Here is an 18,936-nt window from a genome sequence, read left to right on the forward strand (position 1 = left end):
AAACAGCTTATTCTGCCATTGACTCTTGTTCGGTTTGTTTGGTGGATTGGATGATTGAAGTCTGAAGAAACAAGACATATTGGCAATTTAACAATTTATTCATTTAATAAACAGGAGCCTCAGTAGCGTGTGGAAGAACCATATACAGCCACAACAGCCTGGCACCTCCTCCTCATGCTGGTCACCAGCCTGGTCACACTGTTGCGGGATGGCATCCCATTCTTCAACCAGCATTTGTCGCAAGTCAGCCAACGTGGTTGTGTTGGTCACTCTGGCACGAACAGCACGCCCAAGCTGATCCCACAAGTGTTCAATGGGGTTGAGGTCAGGACTGCTGGCAGGCCATTCCATCCTCTCCACTCCTAAATTCTGGAGGTAGTCTCTGAGAAACCCTGCTCTGTGGGGGCGAGCATTGTCATCTTGGAAGATAGAGTTCGGTCCCAGACTGTGGAGATATGGGATTGCCACTGGTTGCAGAATCTCATCTCGATATCTCTCTGCATTGAGATTGCCTCCAATGATGACAAGCCTCGTTTTTCCAGTGAGGGGGATGCCGCCCCACACCATCACACTGCCTCCACCAAAAGATGTTACTCTATCGGTGCAGCAATCAGCATAGCGTTCTCCGCGTCTTCTCCACACTTTGACCCTATGATCCAACTGCCGTAGGCAGAATCTGGATTCATCGCTGACCATAACGTTCCTCCACATGTTCAGGTTCCAGTGCACGTGTTGCCGACACCAGCACAAACGGGCCTGACAGTGAAGGGCAGTCATGGCAGGCCTCCTGGCAGCTCTATGAGACCGGAGATCGGCTGCGTGCAGTCTGTTCCGAATTGTCTGGGCAGAGAGCCGTCGGCCATATCATCCTGCAAACTTTGACTGCAAATCTGTAGAAGACAGCCTACGGTTCCTAAGTGCTGACAGGGTGAGGAAACGGTCTTCTTCGGGTGTCGTCTTCTTGGGACGCCCACTTCGCGGCCTGTCTCTGACATCCCCCGTTATATGGAACTTGGCCTTCACTTTGGAGATGGTACTAGGGCTCACTCCAAATAATGCCGCAACTTGGTTTTGCGGAACACCAGCTTGAAGTTGCCCTATCGCACGGGCCCTATCCAGATCAGTCAAACATGGCATGCTGATTCTTGGAGCAGACACCTACTGACCGCTGAAGCAGGGCCCATGCTCACAGATGCTGCCAATCAGGTGCCAATCAGGCACCTGATTGTCAGCACCTGGGGGTACCAGAAGCTCAAAACAAGAGTCAATAGCAACAGCAGAATAAGCTGTTTGGCATTGGCAGAGAAGATTTGGCAAATTTTTCATGGGCGCAACCCATATACTCAGCTCTGCTGCTCATCCCACAAATGCATGTTCCTTACAAATGTGGCACCATTTAAAAGGGAAACAAACAGGCTTTCCAACGGTATAAGATTTATTGCCAAGAAGCATTGTTACAACAAAGAAATAATCTACCAAACACAAATTTCCTTACTTTTTGTGCTATGTTTATTATTCCCCCCCCCCCCCCTTCCATCACACAAGGCTAGCAGAATCTAAAGGTTCTGATAACCTTCCTGGCTGAGGTGAGAAGGAATCGTGGTTTCTTAAAAAATAATTTGTAAGCGCCTACCCTGACTTAAAGTGTTCACAAAGCTAGTGATGTACTGAAGTGTAGACTCCAGTATAATGTATGAAGCTTGGCAGCTCGTTCGTACTCTGCAAGCTCCATATGCAGTATTGCAATAATGGCTAGCTAATCTGTTTCATTGTTGGTGATTGGGGAATAAGTATTGGTCTGCTTTTAAAAAATAGTACCTCCATTGAAAAATAGTGCCTCCAAGTCTTGGCTTGATATCCTAAACCCTCTCAACAATGCATGGTGTGTCAGTTTAGATTTTTTTTTACTAAAGTCCGTGGAATGGGATTTAAAGTTTAGTTTAGAAATACAGAATGAAAACAGGCCCTTCGGCCACCCCAGGTCGACACTGACTATTAATCACCTGTTTATGCCATCCCACTTTCTCATCCACTCTCTACGCGTTAGGGGCAATTTTACGGGGGTCAATTAATCTAGAAACCTGCACATCTTTGGGATGTGGGGAAAAACCACAGCACCCAGAGGAAACCCACGCGATCACAGGAAGCACGTGGAAACTCCACAAAGACAGCACCTGAGGCCAGAATCGAAGCTGGGTCTCTGGTGCTGTGAGGCAGCAGCTCCACCAGCTGCACACTGTATTGCACACAACATTCTGACTCAGCCAAGAATGCTAATAGTTCGGTCATTAGTTGCACAAACAGGAAATTGAAAATCTTTTGCTCCCCCTTAATTTTTTTTAAATTGGAATGGAGCAATTAAAAATTCTGTTCCTGTTTTCACCGGTGTAATATCAATAACGTTAATGGTAAAACAAGCTCTCTTTTAGTCAACTAGACAAGCCGCAATTACTTAATAGTATTTCATAATATTTGAACCATTTTTGGCTCTGTGGCTTATGCAAATAATGTCATATGATTTAAATCTGATGGTGTCAAAGGACTAAAAAGAAATTACATAGAAACTGAGGCACAATTGAGATATTTGACGTAGTATGATCATACTTCTCAGTAGTATCGAAGTTGAACCATGTTATTCACAAAATGCTGGAGTAACTCAGCAGGTCAGGCAGCATCTCGGGAGAGAAGGAATGGGTGACGTTTCGAACCATGTTATATCAGACTTGCATATTTTAACATTCTTAATCAATGTAGTGTACAATCATAACCGTTCCATATTCAAATTCATAGTAAAATATATAGCGGAGTGCGGAGTGAGGGGGTATGGGGAGAAGGCAGGAACGGGGTACTGATTGAGAGTGATCAACCATGATCGCATTGAATGGCGGTGCTGGCTCGAAGGGCTGAATGGCCTACTCCTGCACCTATTGTCTATTGTCTATTGAAATAGAATTACGCAGCAGTCCAATAAGCATCTGTCAAGAGAAGATGCGTAACCTATTTTAACTTTTGGATACAATCTGGCCTGCTATGTATTTCCAACGACTTTTGCTTTTATAAATCCATTTTATGATCTATAACTGGCCTCCTCACCCTTCACCAATAGTAGCAACTGTATCAATATTACCTTATTTTGACATATTTATAATAGATGGAAATCTAGTTAATAATTCTTAATTCTCCAGATTCAAACAAAGGTATCAGGAGGCGAGCAACAAATGTTAAATACAGTTTTAATACTTCCTCCCATTTGCTTGACCAATATAAAAAACATTTAATGGTACCTCAAGAAACCATCACCTATCTGTCTTAGTTGTGAATCCTGAACAGCAGAATGGATATGAATCCATTAAAAAAAGAGCAGTAACTTCATAAGGGTCCCAAACCGAAACAGCACCTATCCACGTTCCTGCCTGACCCACTGAGTTTCTCCAGTACTTTGTGTCTTTTTTTCGAAGCCAGCATCTGCAGTCCCTTGTGTCGACAGTAACTTCCTCCCAACACTCCATAGCACTACAACCAAAAAACAGCAATTATGTTAACTCTGGATAGCATCCCAACATTTCTCCACCCCCTTCACCTCACCTTCTCCCAATCTCTGTTACCTTCGTCAACCCGACAATATTTTGAGAACTCCATTTCTGTTTTTATGTCTCCCTAATTTCTTGTGACAATGTCTTCACTTGTTTAGGCCCTTAACCCTGGAATTTCTTATCAAAATTGCTTCTTTCTACCTCCTTAAAAACTATTTCTTTAACAGAACCTCTGTCTCCTAACATGCCCTTACGTAGTTCAGTGTCAAATTTTGTCTGAAAAACACTTTAAAATGCTTGGACAGTGATTGAATAGAGCAAGTGAACAGAGCAAAATCAAAGGCATAGAATCATTCCTCATTGTGTTATAGTTTGTATGTTTAAAAATAAATTGACCATTAAACAAAAAAATATTATCTCCTCTCCTGAATCATTTTCAGTCAGGCAGATAGAATAAAACAAAACACCACATTTATAGGTGTGAATTGGGGATTTTTCAAGGACATTGGAAAAATAACGGGCAGTGGGATTCATGTTCATAGGTTATAGGAGCAAAATGAAGCCATTCGGCCCATCGAGTCTACTCTGACATTCAATCATGGCTGATCTATCTTTCCCTCTCAACTGCATTCTCCTGCCATCTCTCTATAACTCCTGACACCCGTACTAATCACACATTTATCAATCTTCACCTTAAAAATATCCAATGACTTGACCTCCACAGTCTTCTGTGGCAATGAATTCCCCAGATTCACCGCCCCCAAACAAAAGAAATTCCTCCACATCTTTCTCAAAGTACATCCTTTTATACTGAGCCTGTCGCCTCTGGTCCTAGACTCTCCACTAGTGGAAACATCCTCTCCACACCCACTCTATCCAGGGCTTTCACTATTCGGTAAGTGGCAATGGGGTCCCCCCTCATCCTTCTAAACTCCAGCGAGTACAGGCCCAGTGCCGTCAAAGCTATCATATGTTAACTCAATCATCCCTGGGATCATTCTCATAAACCTCCTCTGGACCCTCTTCAACACCAGCACATCCTTCCTGAGATATCGGGGCCAAAACTGCTCATATTACTCGATATAATTGGGATTAGTAAGATTGTTCTTCTAAAGAGCTGTAACTGTCACGATAAGCCAAAGGACCTATTTTTTGTTGTTGATCGTTCAATGATTTAGGGGTGGTAAAAGCTTATTTTTCTGTCTCGGATGTATTTTGTACAAGACATTTTTCTATAAATTATTTATTTACACACATTTTGGCTTATGTCAAAACTGAGTGCTTTTTATATTTCATCCTTCAGAAACTAGATATAGGGAAGGAAACCATTAACTTGGTGCATACTGATGTCACTGACATTCTTGACTTGCCAAAGAGGATCCCAAATAATGCTCCTCGCTATCATTTTTTCCTCTACAAACACTCACATGATGGTGACTACATAGAATCTGTCGGTAAGTTCACAAGTTTATAACTGAATGTAGCCAGATTGAGTTTTGCTCATTTTTATCGTCTTGTTTATTTTAGCTCCTCTCATGGAAGCATTTACAAACCATTCAGGCATTATAATGTGATGTATTTTGCACCCTCTTCTTTCCTGTTTAACAAGTACTCCAGAGTTCAATGCAGTTTGCTTTATTTTGCGTCTTTTTACTTGGAAAATTAATTATAGCATTTGAATCCTCATTCAGTTGAGTTCTGCTTTCAGCCGAATTTTTCTTCTGGTCTGTGCACCTCAAAGAGGCACCAGGAAATGAAATCATCGCTACAGTCATACTTTATATGAAAAAAAATGTCATGTCTTTAGTTGCAAATTTCCTTGTTTCACTCCCAATTTGCACTATGCTTAGTCAGTAAGATTAACTTTGTACATCACAACGCCAATTCTGAACGTTGTTGCAACTTTAATTTCATGTCCAGTAATGTTTTTGTACAGTTAATTGTGTATGGAAAAATGGAAGTGAATTATTGTAATAGCTCCAAATTTAGTTTACAGGTAGAGCGCAGAAAAAAGCCCTTTGGCGCACCAAGTCCACGCTGACCAACGATCAACTGTACTAGTTCTATGTTATCCCAATTTTGCATCCTACACACCAGGAGCAATTTACAATTTTTACCGAAGCCAATTAACCTACAAACATGCATGTCTTTGGAGTGCGGGAGAAAACTGGTGTACCTGGATTAAACCCACACGGTCACAGAGGGAACGTACAAACTTCACGCAGATAGCACCCGTAGTCAGGATCGAACCTGAGTCTGGTACTGAGGCAGCAGCTCGATATATACATTACTGCTGATCCACTATGGTCAAATGTTACATGTTGAAACATTTAAAGCAATGGCAGTGCTCCTCACTGCTGAACAGGTTAAATTACTTCCCATTTTCTTTAATACTGTTAATTCTCCTGTCACTTGTCTACTGTTAAAGTGGCTGCAATTGTTCTCTATTCCTGATGCTCTGGCAAGTATGTCTCACAAATGCAAAGAGAGCGTCGAATAAAAATTAGGGTCGAATAAATATAAGTATTAGGTGAATCACAGATGTTTAGCCATGGAACTGCTGCAAACTCATCCACGTCCTGAATTATTACTTTTCTTTCCACAGTATTTATCTACTCCATGCCAGGGTACAAATGTGGTATTAAAGATCGAATGCTGTATTCCAGCTGCAAGGGTCCTCTATTGGACGTGGTAGAACAGCAACTACAACTGAAAGTCGTCAAAAAGGTAGTCACCTTTGTGTGTCTGTGAATAGCTATTCAATTGGCTGTATTGAATTGTAAGATCCCTGACTGATCATCACTCTTTTTGGGTCCAACTCTATTTCCCACCGTTCACTCGATTGAGATCTCTAACAGGTGAGCTGAGATAAGCCATAGATAATAATGTGAGAATGATGCCTATTTCAGAAGGGTTGTTCTACAATTTTTATTTAACCTTTACTTTAGACTTTAGAGATACAGCATAGAGACAGACCCTTTGGCCCACCGAGTCCACGCCGATCAGAGATCACTCCGTACACTAGCACTATCCTATACACTTGGGACAATTTACAATTTTTTACCGAAGCCAATTAACTTACAAACCAATATGTGTTTGGAGTGTGGGAAGAAACAAGAGCACCCGGGGGAAAACCCACGCGGTCACAGGGAGAACATACAAGCTCTGTACAGACAGCACCAGTGGTCAGGATTGAAGCCTCTGGCCTGTAATGGCAGCAGGATTGAGGTCTCTGGCCTGTAAGGCAGCAAGTCTACCGCTGCGCCCCTAATCTAATAACCCTGGTATTACACCAAGCAAAGCATTTAGATGAGCAATTGTGGATTTTACCTGCCACTGGAACCTCAATATCACATTGTCGTTTGAAACCAAGGTGTTCAACGTGCGTTTTGTTTTTATTTTAAACTTTCTCAGTGTGCCATTGTTTTTTGGATCAGTGAATAATTCTTATTTTTCAGATTGAGATAGATAATGGTGAAGAGTTAACGCCAGACTTCCTTTACGAAGAAGTCCATCCAAAGCAACATGCCTACAAACAAGCCTTTGCGAAGCCCAAAGGACCAGCAGGGAAACGTGGACAGAAACGAATCATTAAAGGAGCTGGCGAGGCTGAAAATGGAGAGGACTTTTAAAGCACGGTCAAGAATCAGGGACTTTGAACTTTCTATTCTAACACTAAATTAAAAAATTGTAATAGAATATTAATTTACATCAGTTAAACTTCTTAACTTTAACCTTTCTCTCCCAAAATGCAATAAGCACCTTTTTTTTGATTGTTTTAAAACTTTGTTTGCTGACTGCTTTATCAGAATCTTTGGGAGAGTTTTCTTTTACCTGTACAATGACTGTCATGTCATCATTCTACAAAACAGAAAATAATCAGCAGTGTTTTATAGCATCTGTATAATTACTGCTGGATTTACATGGTAGCGATGGCAAGCAGTCTATTATCCCACTTGGAATCAGGATCAGTTGGCAATCCACTACCAAATGCTTTACAATTACCACTAATCTAAGGTGAGCAATTGGCAGTCTTGTCAGATTCCTATAAAAGACAATTAAATGTGATGTTTTCAAGATTTGACCAAAGTATCAAAACATATTACTTAATTTGAAGGACAACATATGGGCAGAAAATGCAATTATTTAATTGCCAACACTACATGCTATCCATATTCAGAAGTGCTATCAAAATTGCATTACCTATTTTTATGCGCCATTATCAGATTTTAATTCTTAAGGAAAAGGTCCTGGGAATTCATTGTCTGATTTTACACGGTTGGTGTGCAGCCCAGTGAAAGACCACTCAGGGCCAAAGTGCATATACTGCCGTGGTACTTTCAGGGGATCTGCTATTTTATCCCTGCGCCAAAGTGACACAGAACGAATCCATAAACCCTTACACTCACCACAGAGAGAATTAACCACATACTCTTCCCACAGACGGTGAGGGAGTTGGAATAAATAATCATAATAATCAACTGTGGAAAATGGCAGACAGACCATCCCCAGAAATGTCATTCAAATAAATGTCTGCCTGTTGAGCTGTTCCCAGCTCTATACTACCCTTCAACTTCGATGTACATGTAAGTTTTGGTTATTTTGAAACATGACTTCCTGATTTATGTTTGAAGGGACAGGTGCCCAATGTAAGCCAGTTTGGCTTCTCAACTTTATTTACCTTTTGTATATAATTAGAGTTCTCCACGTGAGGAGAACAGGTAAAAAAATGGATCACAATGTTCACCTGAATCTGATTCAAACCTGGTTCCTGATTCAGAATTTGTTTTGTTTTTGTTGAAGGAGTGTAGGTTCCCGTACTGTAAGTTAATTTACACAATGCACTTTGCTTTGGTGAAGCTGTAAACAAAGCATGTGTCTGCGTTTACAGCTGTAGTTTCTGTAGGACTAAAACCATGGTACAACTGATTCAAGTAAATCCAGAACTGAATTTGGGTAATTATGACAAGGTATGCATCAGGGAGGCTTAATGCGGCACTTTTCACTTGCATTTCCTTTCAGTGTAGAGTTTTGATTCTTTCTGAAAGATAATAAATGAATTTTAACGTATAAATCACATCAGTTTTTAAATTTGTAATGTCTAATGATTGCTGAAGGCAGACTATCTATTTAGGTATGTGCATACAGAGTAAATCTTCAGCTAAACATAAGGTGCTGGAGTAACTCAGTGGTCAGGCACCATCTGTGGAGAGAATGGACAGGCAACGTTTTGGGCCAGGACTCAAAGTAAGTCTTTAATTCATTCTTTAAATTTCTGCTTAACGTTTGGGATACAATCAGTGGCATTGAAGATAGGGATCTCACAATGATCAACACCTTCACAAGGTAGAAGAATGCTTAATTCTTTGAGGTATGCCACATAAATGTTTTGTGTCATTTCCGCTCTTGTTGGAAACATAGAATGGCAGAAATAAACATTTTAAATATAAAATATTTTCTTTTTGAATAAAATTGTGCTGACTATACTCCAGCCAGTAATCCATCCCTATCCCCACCATATCTTCTTCGTATGGAAAAGCACCCCACGACCCTCTTCAACCCCAGTTATTTACAATATATATTAATGATTTAGACAAAGGAATTAAATGTGACATCTCCAAATTTGCGGATTACACAAAGCTGAGTGGTAGTGTGAGCTGCGATGAGGATGTTATGAGGCTGCAGGGTGACTTGGATAGGTTGGGTGAGTGGACAGATGCTTGGCAGATGCAGTATAATGTGGATAAATGTGAGGTTATTCACTTTGGTGGCAAGAACAGGAAGGCAGATTATTATCTGAATGGTGTCAGATTAGGAAAAGGGGAGGTGCAACAAGACCTGTGTGTGCTTGTACATCAATCACTGAAAGTAAACATGCACGCACAGCAGGTAGTGAAGAAAACTAATGGCATGTTGGCCTTCATTGCGAGAGGATTTGAGTTTGGGAGCAAGGAGGTCCTACTGCAGTTGTACAGAGCCCTGGTGAGACCACTCCTGGAGTATTGTGTGCAATTTTGGTCTCCTAATTTGAGGAAGGACATTATTGCTATTGAGGGAATGCAGCATAGGTTCAGCAGGTTAATTCCTGGGATGGCGGGACTGACATATGATGAAAGAATGGGTCGACTGGACTTGTATTCACTGGAATTTAGATGAGAGGGAATCTTATAGAAACATATAAAATTCTTAAAGATTTGGACAGGCCAGATGCAGGAAAATTGTTCCCGATGTCAGGGGAGTCCAGAACCAGGGGTCACAGTTTAAGAATAAGGGTAGGCCATTTAGGACTGAGATGAGGAAAACCTTCTTCACCCAGAGAGTTGTGAATCTGTGAAATTCTCTGTCACAGAAGACAGTGGAGGCCACTTCACTGGATGTTTTCAAGAGAGAGTTAGATTTAGCTCTTAGGGCTAAAGGAATTAAGGGATATGGAGAAAAAGCAGGAATGGGGTACTGATTTTAGATGATCAGCCATGATCATATTGAATGGTGGTGCTGGCTCGAAGGGCTGAATAGCCTACGCCTGTACCTATTTTTCTATGTTTTCCTCCTTTGGTGTTGTATGCCTATGTATTTTTTGGGGGACTTTTTTTATATAACAATAGAACCAGAAACTATGTACCATGAAACTATGGCCTTTCTTCAGCCTGAATTTTAACTCCCAAACTCAGGATGCCTGCAACTGTTTCAGACTAAGGAAAAAAAAAATCTGTTACCGGAGCTAAATCTGCCTCCGGACTTCCCTCTTCCTTAAATGTGTCAAGAATGTTTTATTGTCGTGTGCCCCGAAAAACAGGACAATGACGTTCTTGCAGCATCAGCACGACAGGTTTATATACACAGTACTCAATGCATAATATAACAAACAAAAAAAAGAAGAAAAAGTTCCGTGAATAAAAAACACAATATAGTGCAAAAGCAAAAGAAAGCCCTAAGTCCCTGTTGCAACCCAGACCGTTTGTAGCTCGGAGCTTATTTAGAGTTTGTAATGTTCAATAGCCTGATGGTTGTTGAGAAGAAGTTCCTGAACTGGACGGTACAGTTTTCAGACTCCTATGTCTTCATCCTGATGGCAGGAGTGAAATGAGAGTGTTGCCAGCGTGTTGTGTGTCCTTGATGATGGAGTCATACAGCATGGAAACAGGCCCTTTGGCCCAACTTGCCCATGCCGACCAACATGTCCCTTCTGCACTAGTCCCACCTGTGCGTGCATGGCACATAACCCTCTAAATCTGGCCTATCCGCACCTGCCCAGTTGTCTCTTAAATGTTATGATAATACCTGCATGATATGATATTACCTGCAAATGTTGGCTTTTTGAGACAGCACCTCTTATAGATAGTGAGGAGGTCTGTTTCCATGCTACATAACTCTCTGACAATTATACCAGATAACTCAGTGATTTAATTGGCATAATGTGAAGAACATTACGATGGGGACAGTTCTACTGAAATTGACAGAAAACTGTGCTGTATGATTTTGAAAATGGACTATTCAGGAGCTATCTTCTTATGGCTTATTCATTTGCTATGTTTGGTAGTTTCCATGACATTTACTGTCCTACCAAATCAAATTAACATGTCATCTCAACGGAACATCATTGATCAAGTCAAGTTGAGTTGATTGTCATATGCACGGGACTGTGAGCTACAGGTACAATGAAAATCTTGCTCGCAGCAACATCTCTGACACATAGACTCAAAAAACACAAAACAAAATGAGAAATAATTTACACAAATTCTTCCAAGTGTAAAAATAAAAAAACCTTCAAATCTCAATTAGAAAAACAAGTTCATGGGAGTGCAGGAGGTCCATAGTGTTCTGTTGCTGAGGCAGGATTCAGGTTGTGCAGGTCGGTTCATGGAGTTCTTCCTGAACCTGGTGATGTGGGACTTTAGGCTTCCCTACCTCATGCCTTATGGTGGCAAGAAGAAGAGAGTATGACCCAGATGATGGGGATACCGGATGATAGATGCTGCCTTCTTAAGGCAGCACCTCATGTAGATGCTTTCGTCATTGGGGGAGGGCTGTGCCCATGATGGACTGGGCTGAGTCCACCACTCTCTGCAGCCTCTTGTGTTGCTGTGTGTTGGAAGTGCCGTACCTGGCCATTATGCAGTCGTTCATGATGCTTTTGACGGTGCATCTGAAGGAGATTGTAAGATTATTTGGTGATATGCTGAATCTCTGTAAACCTCTAAGAAAGTAGAGGCTCTGGTACGCCTTTTTTGTGATTTTATCTATGTACATTTAATTCTTTGTTACACTTAAAATTAGAGCAATGTAATCTTTATCTTTGTATTAATTCTCTGAGTCACAATGTAATACAACATGGAAACATGCCCTGTGTCCCCACACGTCCATGCTGACCAAGATGACCATCTAAGCTAATCCTCGCATCTAAGCCCGCATGCGGCCTATATCCCTCTAAACCATTCCTGCCATGTACTCGTCCAAATGTTGTTTAAATGGTGTTATTGACCCTCCATAACCACTTTATTTGGCAGCTCGTTCCATATACACACCACTAGCAAGTACAGGTTTAATTTGAGAGGCCAAAGATTTAAGAAGAACCTGTGGGGCAACTTCTTCAACCTGCCCCGACCACTTTCTCTGGCACCTCGATCCATATATGTGGTGCATATATGGAATGAGCTGCAGGATACAGTGGTTGGGATAGGCACAAGAAGAAGTTGCCCCACAGGTCTCCTTTAAATATTTTCCCTCACACCTTAAACCTGTACTCTCTAGTTTTGATTCCCCTACCCCAGGAAAATATACCTTATTTCTGCCCTCATGATTTTATACACCTCTATTAAATAAATTGATCATTTCCCACCTACCCATCCATTGAATTAGATTACTGCATTACAGTGTCATTACTATTGACAGGCTAAGCATTATTATGCATCATCTGTATCAGATTACCATTAAGATAAATATTTTATGAAATTTAAATGCTAAATTCCTTAATTTGGCATGATAATCTTCATTTGCAATTAATTTTTATCTTGAAAGAAAAAATTGTGACTTTTTAAAATTCGATTTCCCTCTTATTCTCAGCCAGTTTGTCTTAGCACTTTGGTCAACGTGGGTTGTGTTTAAATGTGCTATACAAATAAAATTGACTTGACTTGACTATAATGCAAAATACTGCCAAGGCCACTTAATAGTCAACTCATCGTTGTAACATAAGCCTAGTACTTTTTATGTGATAGTACTCACCAGTACAGTACCTCTAGATAGTTTAAAAACAAGATTTTCACATTTTAGGGTTTTAACATCAGTTTCATTACAAAATATACTACAGTTTAAAAGATAACATTTATTAAGTAACTTTAGGTGGTCAGGCCCTTAACACGGCTCAAACATTGTATAGGAGAATGATCCGCCATTACCACCAACAGCAAGGAATGTTATCCGTACTGGTTACGGGGAGAAGGTGATGGGGAGAAGACAGGAGAATGGGATTGAGAGGGAAAACTAGATCAGCCATGATCGAATGGTGGAGCAGACTCAATGGGCCGAATGGCCTAATTCTGCTCCTTGTCTTACGATCTATAGCACCTCTTTGTCTACAAAAAAGCACTGCACAAGCCTACACACACACACACACACACACACACACACACAATCATGCATTAAAGTCTCCGGATCTGTTCATATGGACCACCTACTGGGCTGTTTCTCATATCCTTTCAAACAGGGCTTGTTTAATATTCTTCCAGTCACATCGAACAGTAAACTGCTTCGTGTATGGTAAGCTGCTGCTCTTCACAGTAATGCACAGTATTTGCTCCTACTTCCATAACATTTGCAGCAAATTGAAAATGTTTTACAAGTATTACCATGGCGTTGTGTGGCCACCTGTACCTGTTTCAGTTGCTGTTATGTAATTTATCTGCAGGGTGCTCAGTGCTTTGTGATGTTGCTCTGGTCTGCCTCAACTAAAAAAGATTTTTCTGTCTGCCTTTTACACCAGTAAACTTTAAAGGAAAAGTTATCTCTGGCTGTGCTATGCGAACCATTGATTCCCCCTTGAATAACCGATATTGATTAAAATTGCACAAATTCATGCTTTGTACAATAAATGTTGCTTCAAGTTTTCAGTTCCTCTGCTAATTTTAGTGGAAAAACGTTTCCACAATCTTCATACTTGGAACACAGTAGGTTACACAGGTAGCAATTTACGAGAATGATTCCAGGAATGAGTGGATTAGCATATGATGAGCGTTTGACAGCAGGGGCCTGTACTCGATGGAGTTTAGAAGGTTAAGGGGGGACCTCATTAAGGATGTTTCCACTGGTGGGAGAATCTAGGACCAGAGGTCAGCCTCAGAATTAAAGGAGGTGAGGAGGGACTTCTTTAGTCAGAGGGTAGTTTACCTGTGAAACTGCCACAGAGGGCAGTGGAGGCCGTCAGTGGATATTTTTAAGGCAGAGAGAGACAAATTCTTGATTAGAACGGGTGTCAAGGGTTATGGGGAGAAGGCAGGTAAATGGGATTAGGAGGCAGAGATCAGCCATGAATGAATGGCAGAGTAGACTCGAAAGGCCGAATGGCCTAATTCTACTCCTATAACTTGTGAACTTGTGAGGTGCAACAGAGAATTGCTGGCAAAGAACAGTCAACAACTCTGGATATTTGCACTTTTATGTTTCACCAATTTTCCAAGAACACTGACATCATCACTGGAAATTTCAATGTTTTTCTTTGCACTCCAATGTTGGTGCTTGTGGAAGTCTATTAAACATTTTGCAATGATTGGCTGTAAGCTACAATGTCCTTTTTGATGGTTTGAGTGGAATGAGAAAAGTGCTACATAATGCAAGACCTCTTCAGAAAGCCTTACATGAATAGGACAGGTTTGGAGGGATATGGACCAAATGCGGGCAGGTGGGACTAGTTTGACTGGGACATGTTGGCTGGTGTGGGCAAGTTGTGGTCAAGGTGGGCTGAAGGGCCTGTTTCCATACTGTATCACTCTATGACCAAGGTTCGTGTATGGGATTGCATTTCCGGGATGCTTGTTACAGTTGCCATTATTAATACCTGTGCCTAGACATTGGGTTGTTGGCACATCACTCACTCTTGGCGTTACCACAGGTGAACCAGATCCAGATCTAGCGTGATTACCATTTCTACTGGGGGTCACTTGATAGCAATTCAAGGAATCTCTCCATAATATAAGGATGCTAATAACTAATTAAATTACCCACCCCCTTTGCCCCATCTAACATTGTCTAATCAAACAGACTGGGCATTGAAGGTATGGTTTTTGCTGTACTTTCTCTACTTGAACAGTTGCTATGTTGTAGGGAATTGGAAGTTAAACATAGTATTAGATCAAAGAAAAAGGCATATTACGTTGCAAAGCATAACATAAGTATGAAGACTGAACATTTCAGAATTCTGTATAGGAGGACCTAAGATATTGATAAGTAAGAGTAAAATAAAATGTAAATAATCCATAAACTAAAAGGATGAAAGCTTCTCCATAAAACAATAAAATAGAAAAGATCAGTAAAAGTTAATGTGAGTCTTACAAACTGAGACAGGAAAAATTACGATGGGGGGAAAAAATTGGCTAAGAAATTAATCAAATATTTTGATTCGTGGAAGAAGATACAAGAAAAAACCTGGAAAACGTGAAGTGACCTTTTCTATACCGAATGAGGAGCAGAAACATGTTGACACGCAAAACAAAAAAGTTTCAAAATAGAATTAAGCGAATGCTTAAGATGGGGAGAAAATTTCTACACTGAGGGTGCAGTAAATCTTGGCAAATCTCTACACAAAAGGGCAATGGTGGCTCAGTCACCGACTTTACTTTAGACTGTAATCAATAGATTATACTTGATATTAAAAGAATCAAGATGTGGGATTATCCCTTTAAAGAGATGCTAAAGTAAATGATTGGATAGATAAGTATTACATCAATTTTAAAGGATTTATGACGAGTTCTGATTCAATGTAATGGGAAAGTCCATTATTTTACACTCACACTCACTTCGACACTGGGATCATAGCTAATCTTTTACCTTAGTTTCCTACACTAAAACCCTTAACTATTGATTTCCCTAATATATGCAAAGTGAAGCCTGTGTCCTGCCTGTTTGAATGTTTGGAGTGGCCAGGCTTTGGAAGGGTAAAGAGGGCGTTGCAGTGTTGTAGAGATAACAAACAAATGTACAGCTCTGTTGGGACTCTCAAACCATGCACACAGCACCCACTGCGCACACTGCACCTCTCAAGCAAATCGCAGGTAAACCTCTTCCACCTGCACAATAATGATACGGAAAATAAGCTAACCAGCAGCTGGAACAGCGCCAATCTAAACACTGCACAAGCTCAGTTGACCTTGATGTTACCTGAGGCTGCACACTATCCATCTGAAGAAGGGTCTTAACCCAAAACGTCACCTATCTATGTTCTCCAGGGATGCTGCACTGGGTTACTCCAGCACTTTGTGTCCTTTTGTGTATTAAGCAGCTTCTGTAGTTCTTGTTTCTGCACTTTCGTACAAGATTATGTTGAGAAGTCAAGTTTTCAAACCCGATATACAGGATGAACTGATGCTCTGAAGGGCCTGGACACTTGCCTTGTATTCCTCCAAAGCCAGGCGTGCTTGCCGGGAGATGAAGCTCTTGGACATGTCGGAAAATAAACAACTGTAATTGTTTCAGTGATTACAGGTACCATCTTAAAGATACTTTAAAACCTCAACAATCAGGTGAAAAAAGTCACAAAGTGCCAGAATAAATCCGCGTCAGGCAGCATCGCTGGAAAACATGGATAGGCGATGTTTTGGGGCAGGACCCTTCAGACTGATTGAAGTCAGGAGGGAGAACGCTGGAAGAGCGGAGAGGGCATGACAGACAAGGCCTGACAAGTGACAACTGGATACAGATGAGAGTATTGATTGGAGATGGTTGGACAAAGGACAGAGGTGTGAGGACAAAAGGAGAGAAGAGGCATGAAATGTGAAGCCAGAGGAGGGAATTTTAGGGGAAGGGGAAAGAGAGAAATCCGCACACAACCATGTGGGGTGCAGGGAAGAAAGGGGGCGGTGTGTTTGTAAGTTAAGTTTCCTGAAATTGGAGAATTCAGTGTTCAAAATGTTGGGATTGTAAGCTACCCAAGCAGAATATGAGGTGCGAAGAATATATTGAATGTGATGAGTGAGTGGAATATAATGTGAAAATGAGCCATCTTACAGAAGCAATTTGCTGAGATAATCAGCTGTTCGTTTTTCGCCAAAGGTTTCAATTCACTTATCTGCTATGAGTCACCTGCTGAAGGGAGAAGGACCCCTGAAAGTAGCCTTCACTTGATTTCACTTTCACATTTCAACTTTGAAGAAAGAAGGAAGAAGAATGGGAATCGCTGACATTAAACTCAAGATGATAATGCTGCACTCAGACAGAAACCAGAGAGAGGCACTCAATGGAGACTCGTCAGGTTGACAGGCTGTGCGTAGTGGGAAGCCAAAGGGATGGGTGCTTGGGTCCCAGTTCTTTACGATCTACATCAGGGGTTCCCAACCTTTTTCGTCCCGTTTACCCTTTGGCAACTTTTCGAGAGTAAATTTACCCCCACCCTGTTTTGTTCAGTAATTTGAGTTTACACTTCTATCATAATAAAGCAACCGACAAAGGGGAAATTTAAAAATACTGTTTTTAACATTATTATTTTAAGTTCAAATAACAATAATATAGCATATAACAATGTTATTTCGCTTATTTATGAACAACTGATGATGAACAGATAGAAATACCAGAACCAAAAAACAGTCAGTCAATATGTACAAATCCAGAATCAACAAATTTATCCCCTGGGTAGGTGAAGTTTATCCCCTGGGAGTAAATTTACCCCAGGTTGGGAACCCTTGATCTACATTAATGATTTGGCCTTTGAACGGACCTCTCATATGCTGGGGATAAATTTTCTGATTTTCATTCTACCTCATTGCAGCTTACCAAGATGCCCATCCAAGCTAGTCCCATTTGCCCGTGTTTGACCCATATCCTTGGCATAGACAGGGTAAAGATAGTGGCATTTAAGTGACTTTTGAATAAGCACATGGATATGCAGGGAATGGAGGGATATGAATTATGTGTAGGGAGATAAGATTTGGCTGTGGCATCATGTCAGCACAGATATTGTGGGCTGAAGGGCCTCTTCCTGTTCTATGTTCTAAACCTCTCCTATCCATGAACCTGTCCAAAAGTTTTTTTATGAGGACTTATTAAGTAGATTGGCATTGTATCCTGTGGGATTTAGAAGAATGAGATGAGGTCTCATTAAAATTTACAGAATTCTCAAAGGGCTTAAAAAACTAAATGCAGGGCAATGTTTACCCAGAATGAGCAATCTAGCAGATCGGGGGAGATGGAGGGACTGCAGGGAAAATTCCCTAGACTAATTCTAAAAATGGTGCATTTGAAAATGTGAACCATTGAGGACCATTGAGGACCAAGATGGGCGGCACGGTAGCGCAGCGGTAGAGTTGCTGCTTTACAGCGAATGCAGCGCCGGAGACTCAGGTTCGATCCTGACTACGGGTGCTGCACTGTAAGGAGTTTGTACGTTCTCCCCGTGACCTGCGTGGGTTTTCTCCGAGATCTTCGGTTTCCTCCCACACTCCAAAGACGTACAGGTATGTAGGTTAATTGGCTGGGTAAATGTAAAAATTGTCCCTAGTGGGTGTAGGATAGTGTTAATGTACGGGGATCACTGGGCGGCACGGACTTGGAGGGCCGAAAAGGCCTGTTTCCGGCTGTAGATATATGATATGATATGATATGATATGAAGGGAAAAAATCTCAACTTGGAGGGGTTGGGGACCTTTAGAATTCTCTGGGGGTGCTGTGGAGACTCAGTCATTGAGCTCATTCAATAATAGACATATTTCTAGACATTAAAGGGATCAGGGGATATGGTGATAGTATTGGAAATGGTGTTGAGAAGGTCAACCAAGACCCTGATGAATAGCAGGACAGACTCAAAATGGCAATTGAACATATTGTTCTGATGTAAATAAGTTTAGGCTTCTAAGATATATTACATTGAAAGTATTGACATTTTCCGAGTGAGTTTGAGTTTAGTTGAGTTTGGTTTATTGTCAAGTGTACTGAGGTACATTGAAAAGCTTTTGATGTGTGTTAACCAGTCAGCAGAAAGGCAATACATGATTACAATCCAGGCATCCACAGTGTACAGATACAACATAAAGGGAATAACGTGAGTAATGTTTCATGCAAGATAAAGTCCATTAAAGTCTGATCAAGGATAGTCCAAGGATCTCCAATGAGGTAGACCGTAGCTCAGGACTGCTCTCTAGGTGTTGGTAGGTGTTCCTTGGTGGTGCTAGGTATTGCAAGGTGTTCCTTGCCTGATAAC

The 18,936-nt window shown here is 41.1% G+C and overlaps 1 protein-coding gene across 2 annotated transcripts in view; it reads left to right on the plus strand.

Moving 5' to 3' along the window:
• Positions 1–13,638, plus strand: part of twf2 (twinfilin actin binding protein 2) — a 92,193-nt gene extending 78,555 nt beyond the window's left edge. For both annotated transcript variants that reach the window (XM_078414194.1, XM_078414195.1), the window contains 3 exons: positions 4,837–4,987; positions 6,139–6,260; positions 6,992–13,638. In XM_078414194.1, coding sequence (XP_078270320.1) covers positions 4,837–4,987; positions 6,139–6,260; positions 6,992–7,165 — 447 coding nt within the window. In that variant the 3' untranslated portion in view covers positions 7,166–13,638. The remainder of the gene's footprint in view (positions 1–4,836; positions 4,988–6,138; positions 6,261–6,991) is intronic.
• The last annotated feature ends 5,298 nt before the right edge of the window (positions 13,639–18,936 follow it).

The sequence above is a fragment of the Rhinoraja longicauda genome, chromosome 17 (genome assembly GCF_053455715.1).
Source record: "Rhinoraja longicauda isolate Sanriku21f chromosome 17, sRhiLon1.1, whole genome shotgun sequence".
NCBI lineage: Eukaryota > Metazoa > Chordata > Chondrichthyes > Rajiformes > Arhynchobatidae > Rhinoraja > Rhinoraja longicauda.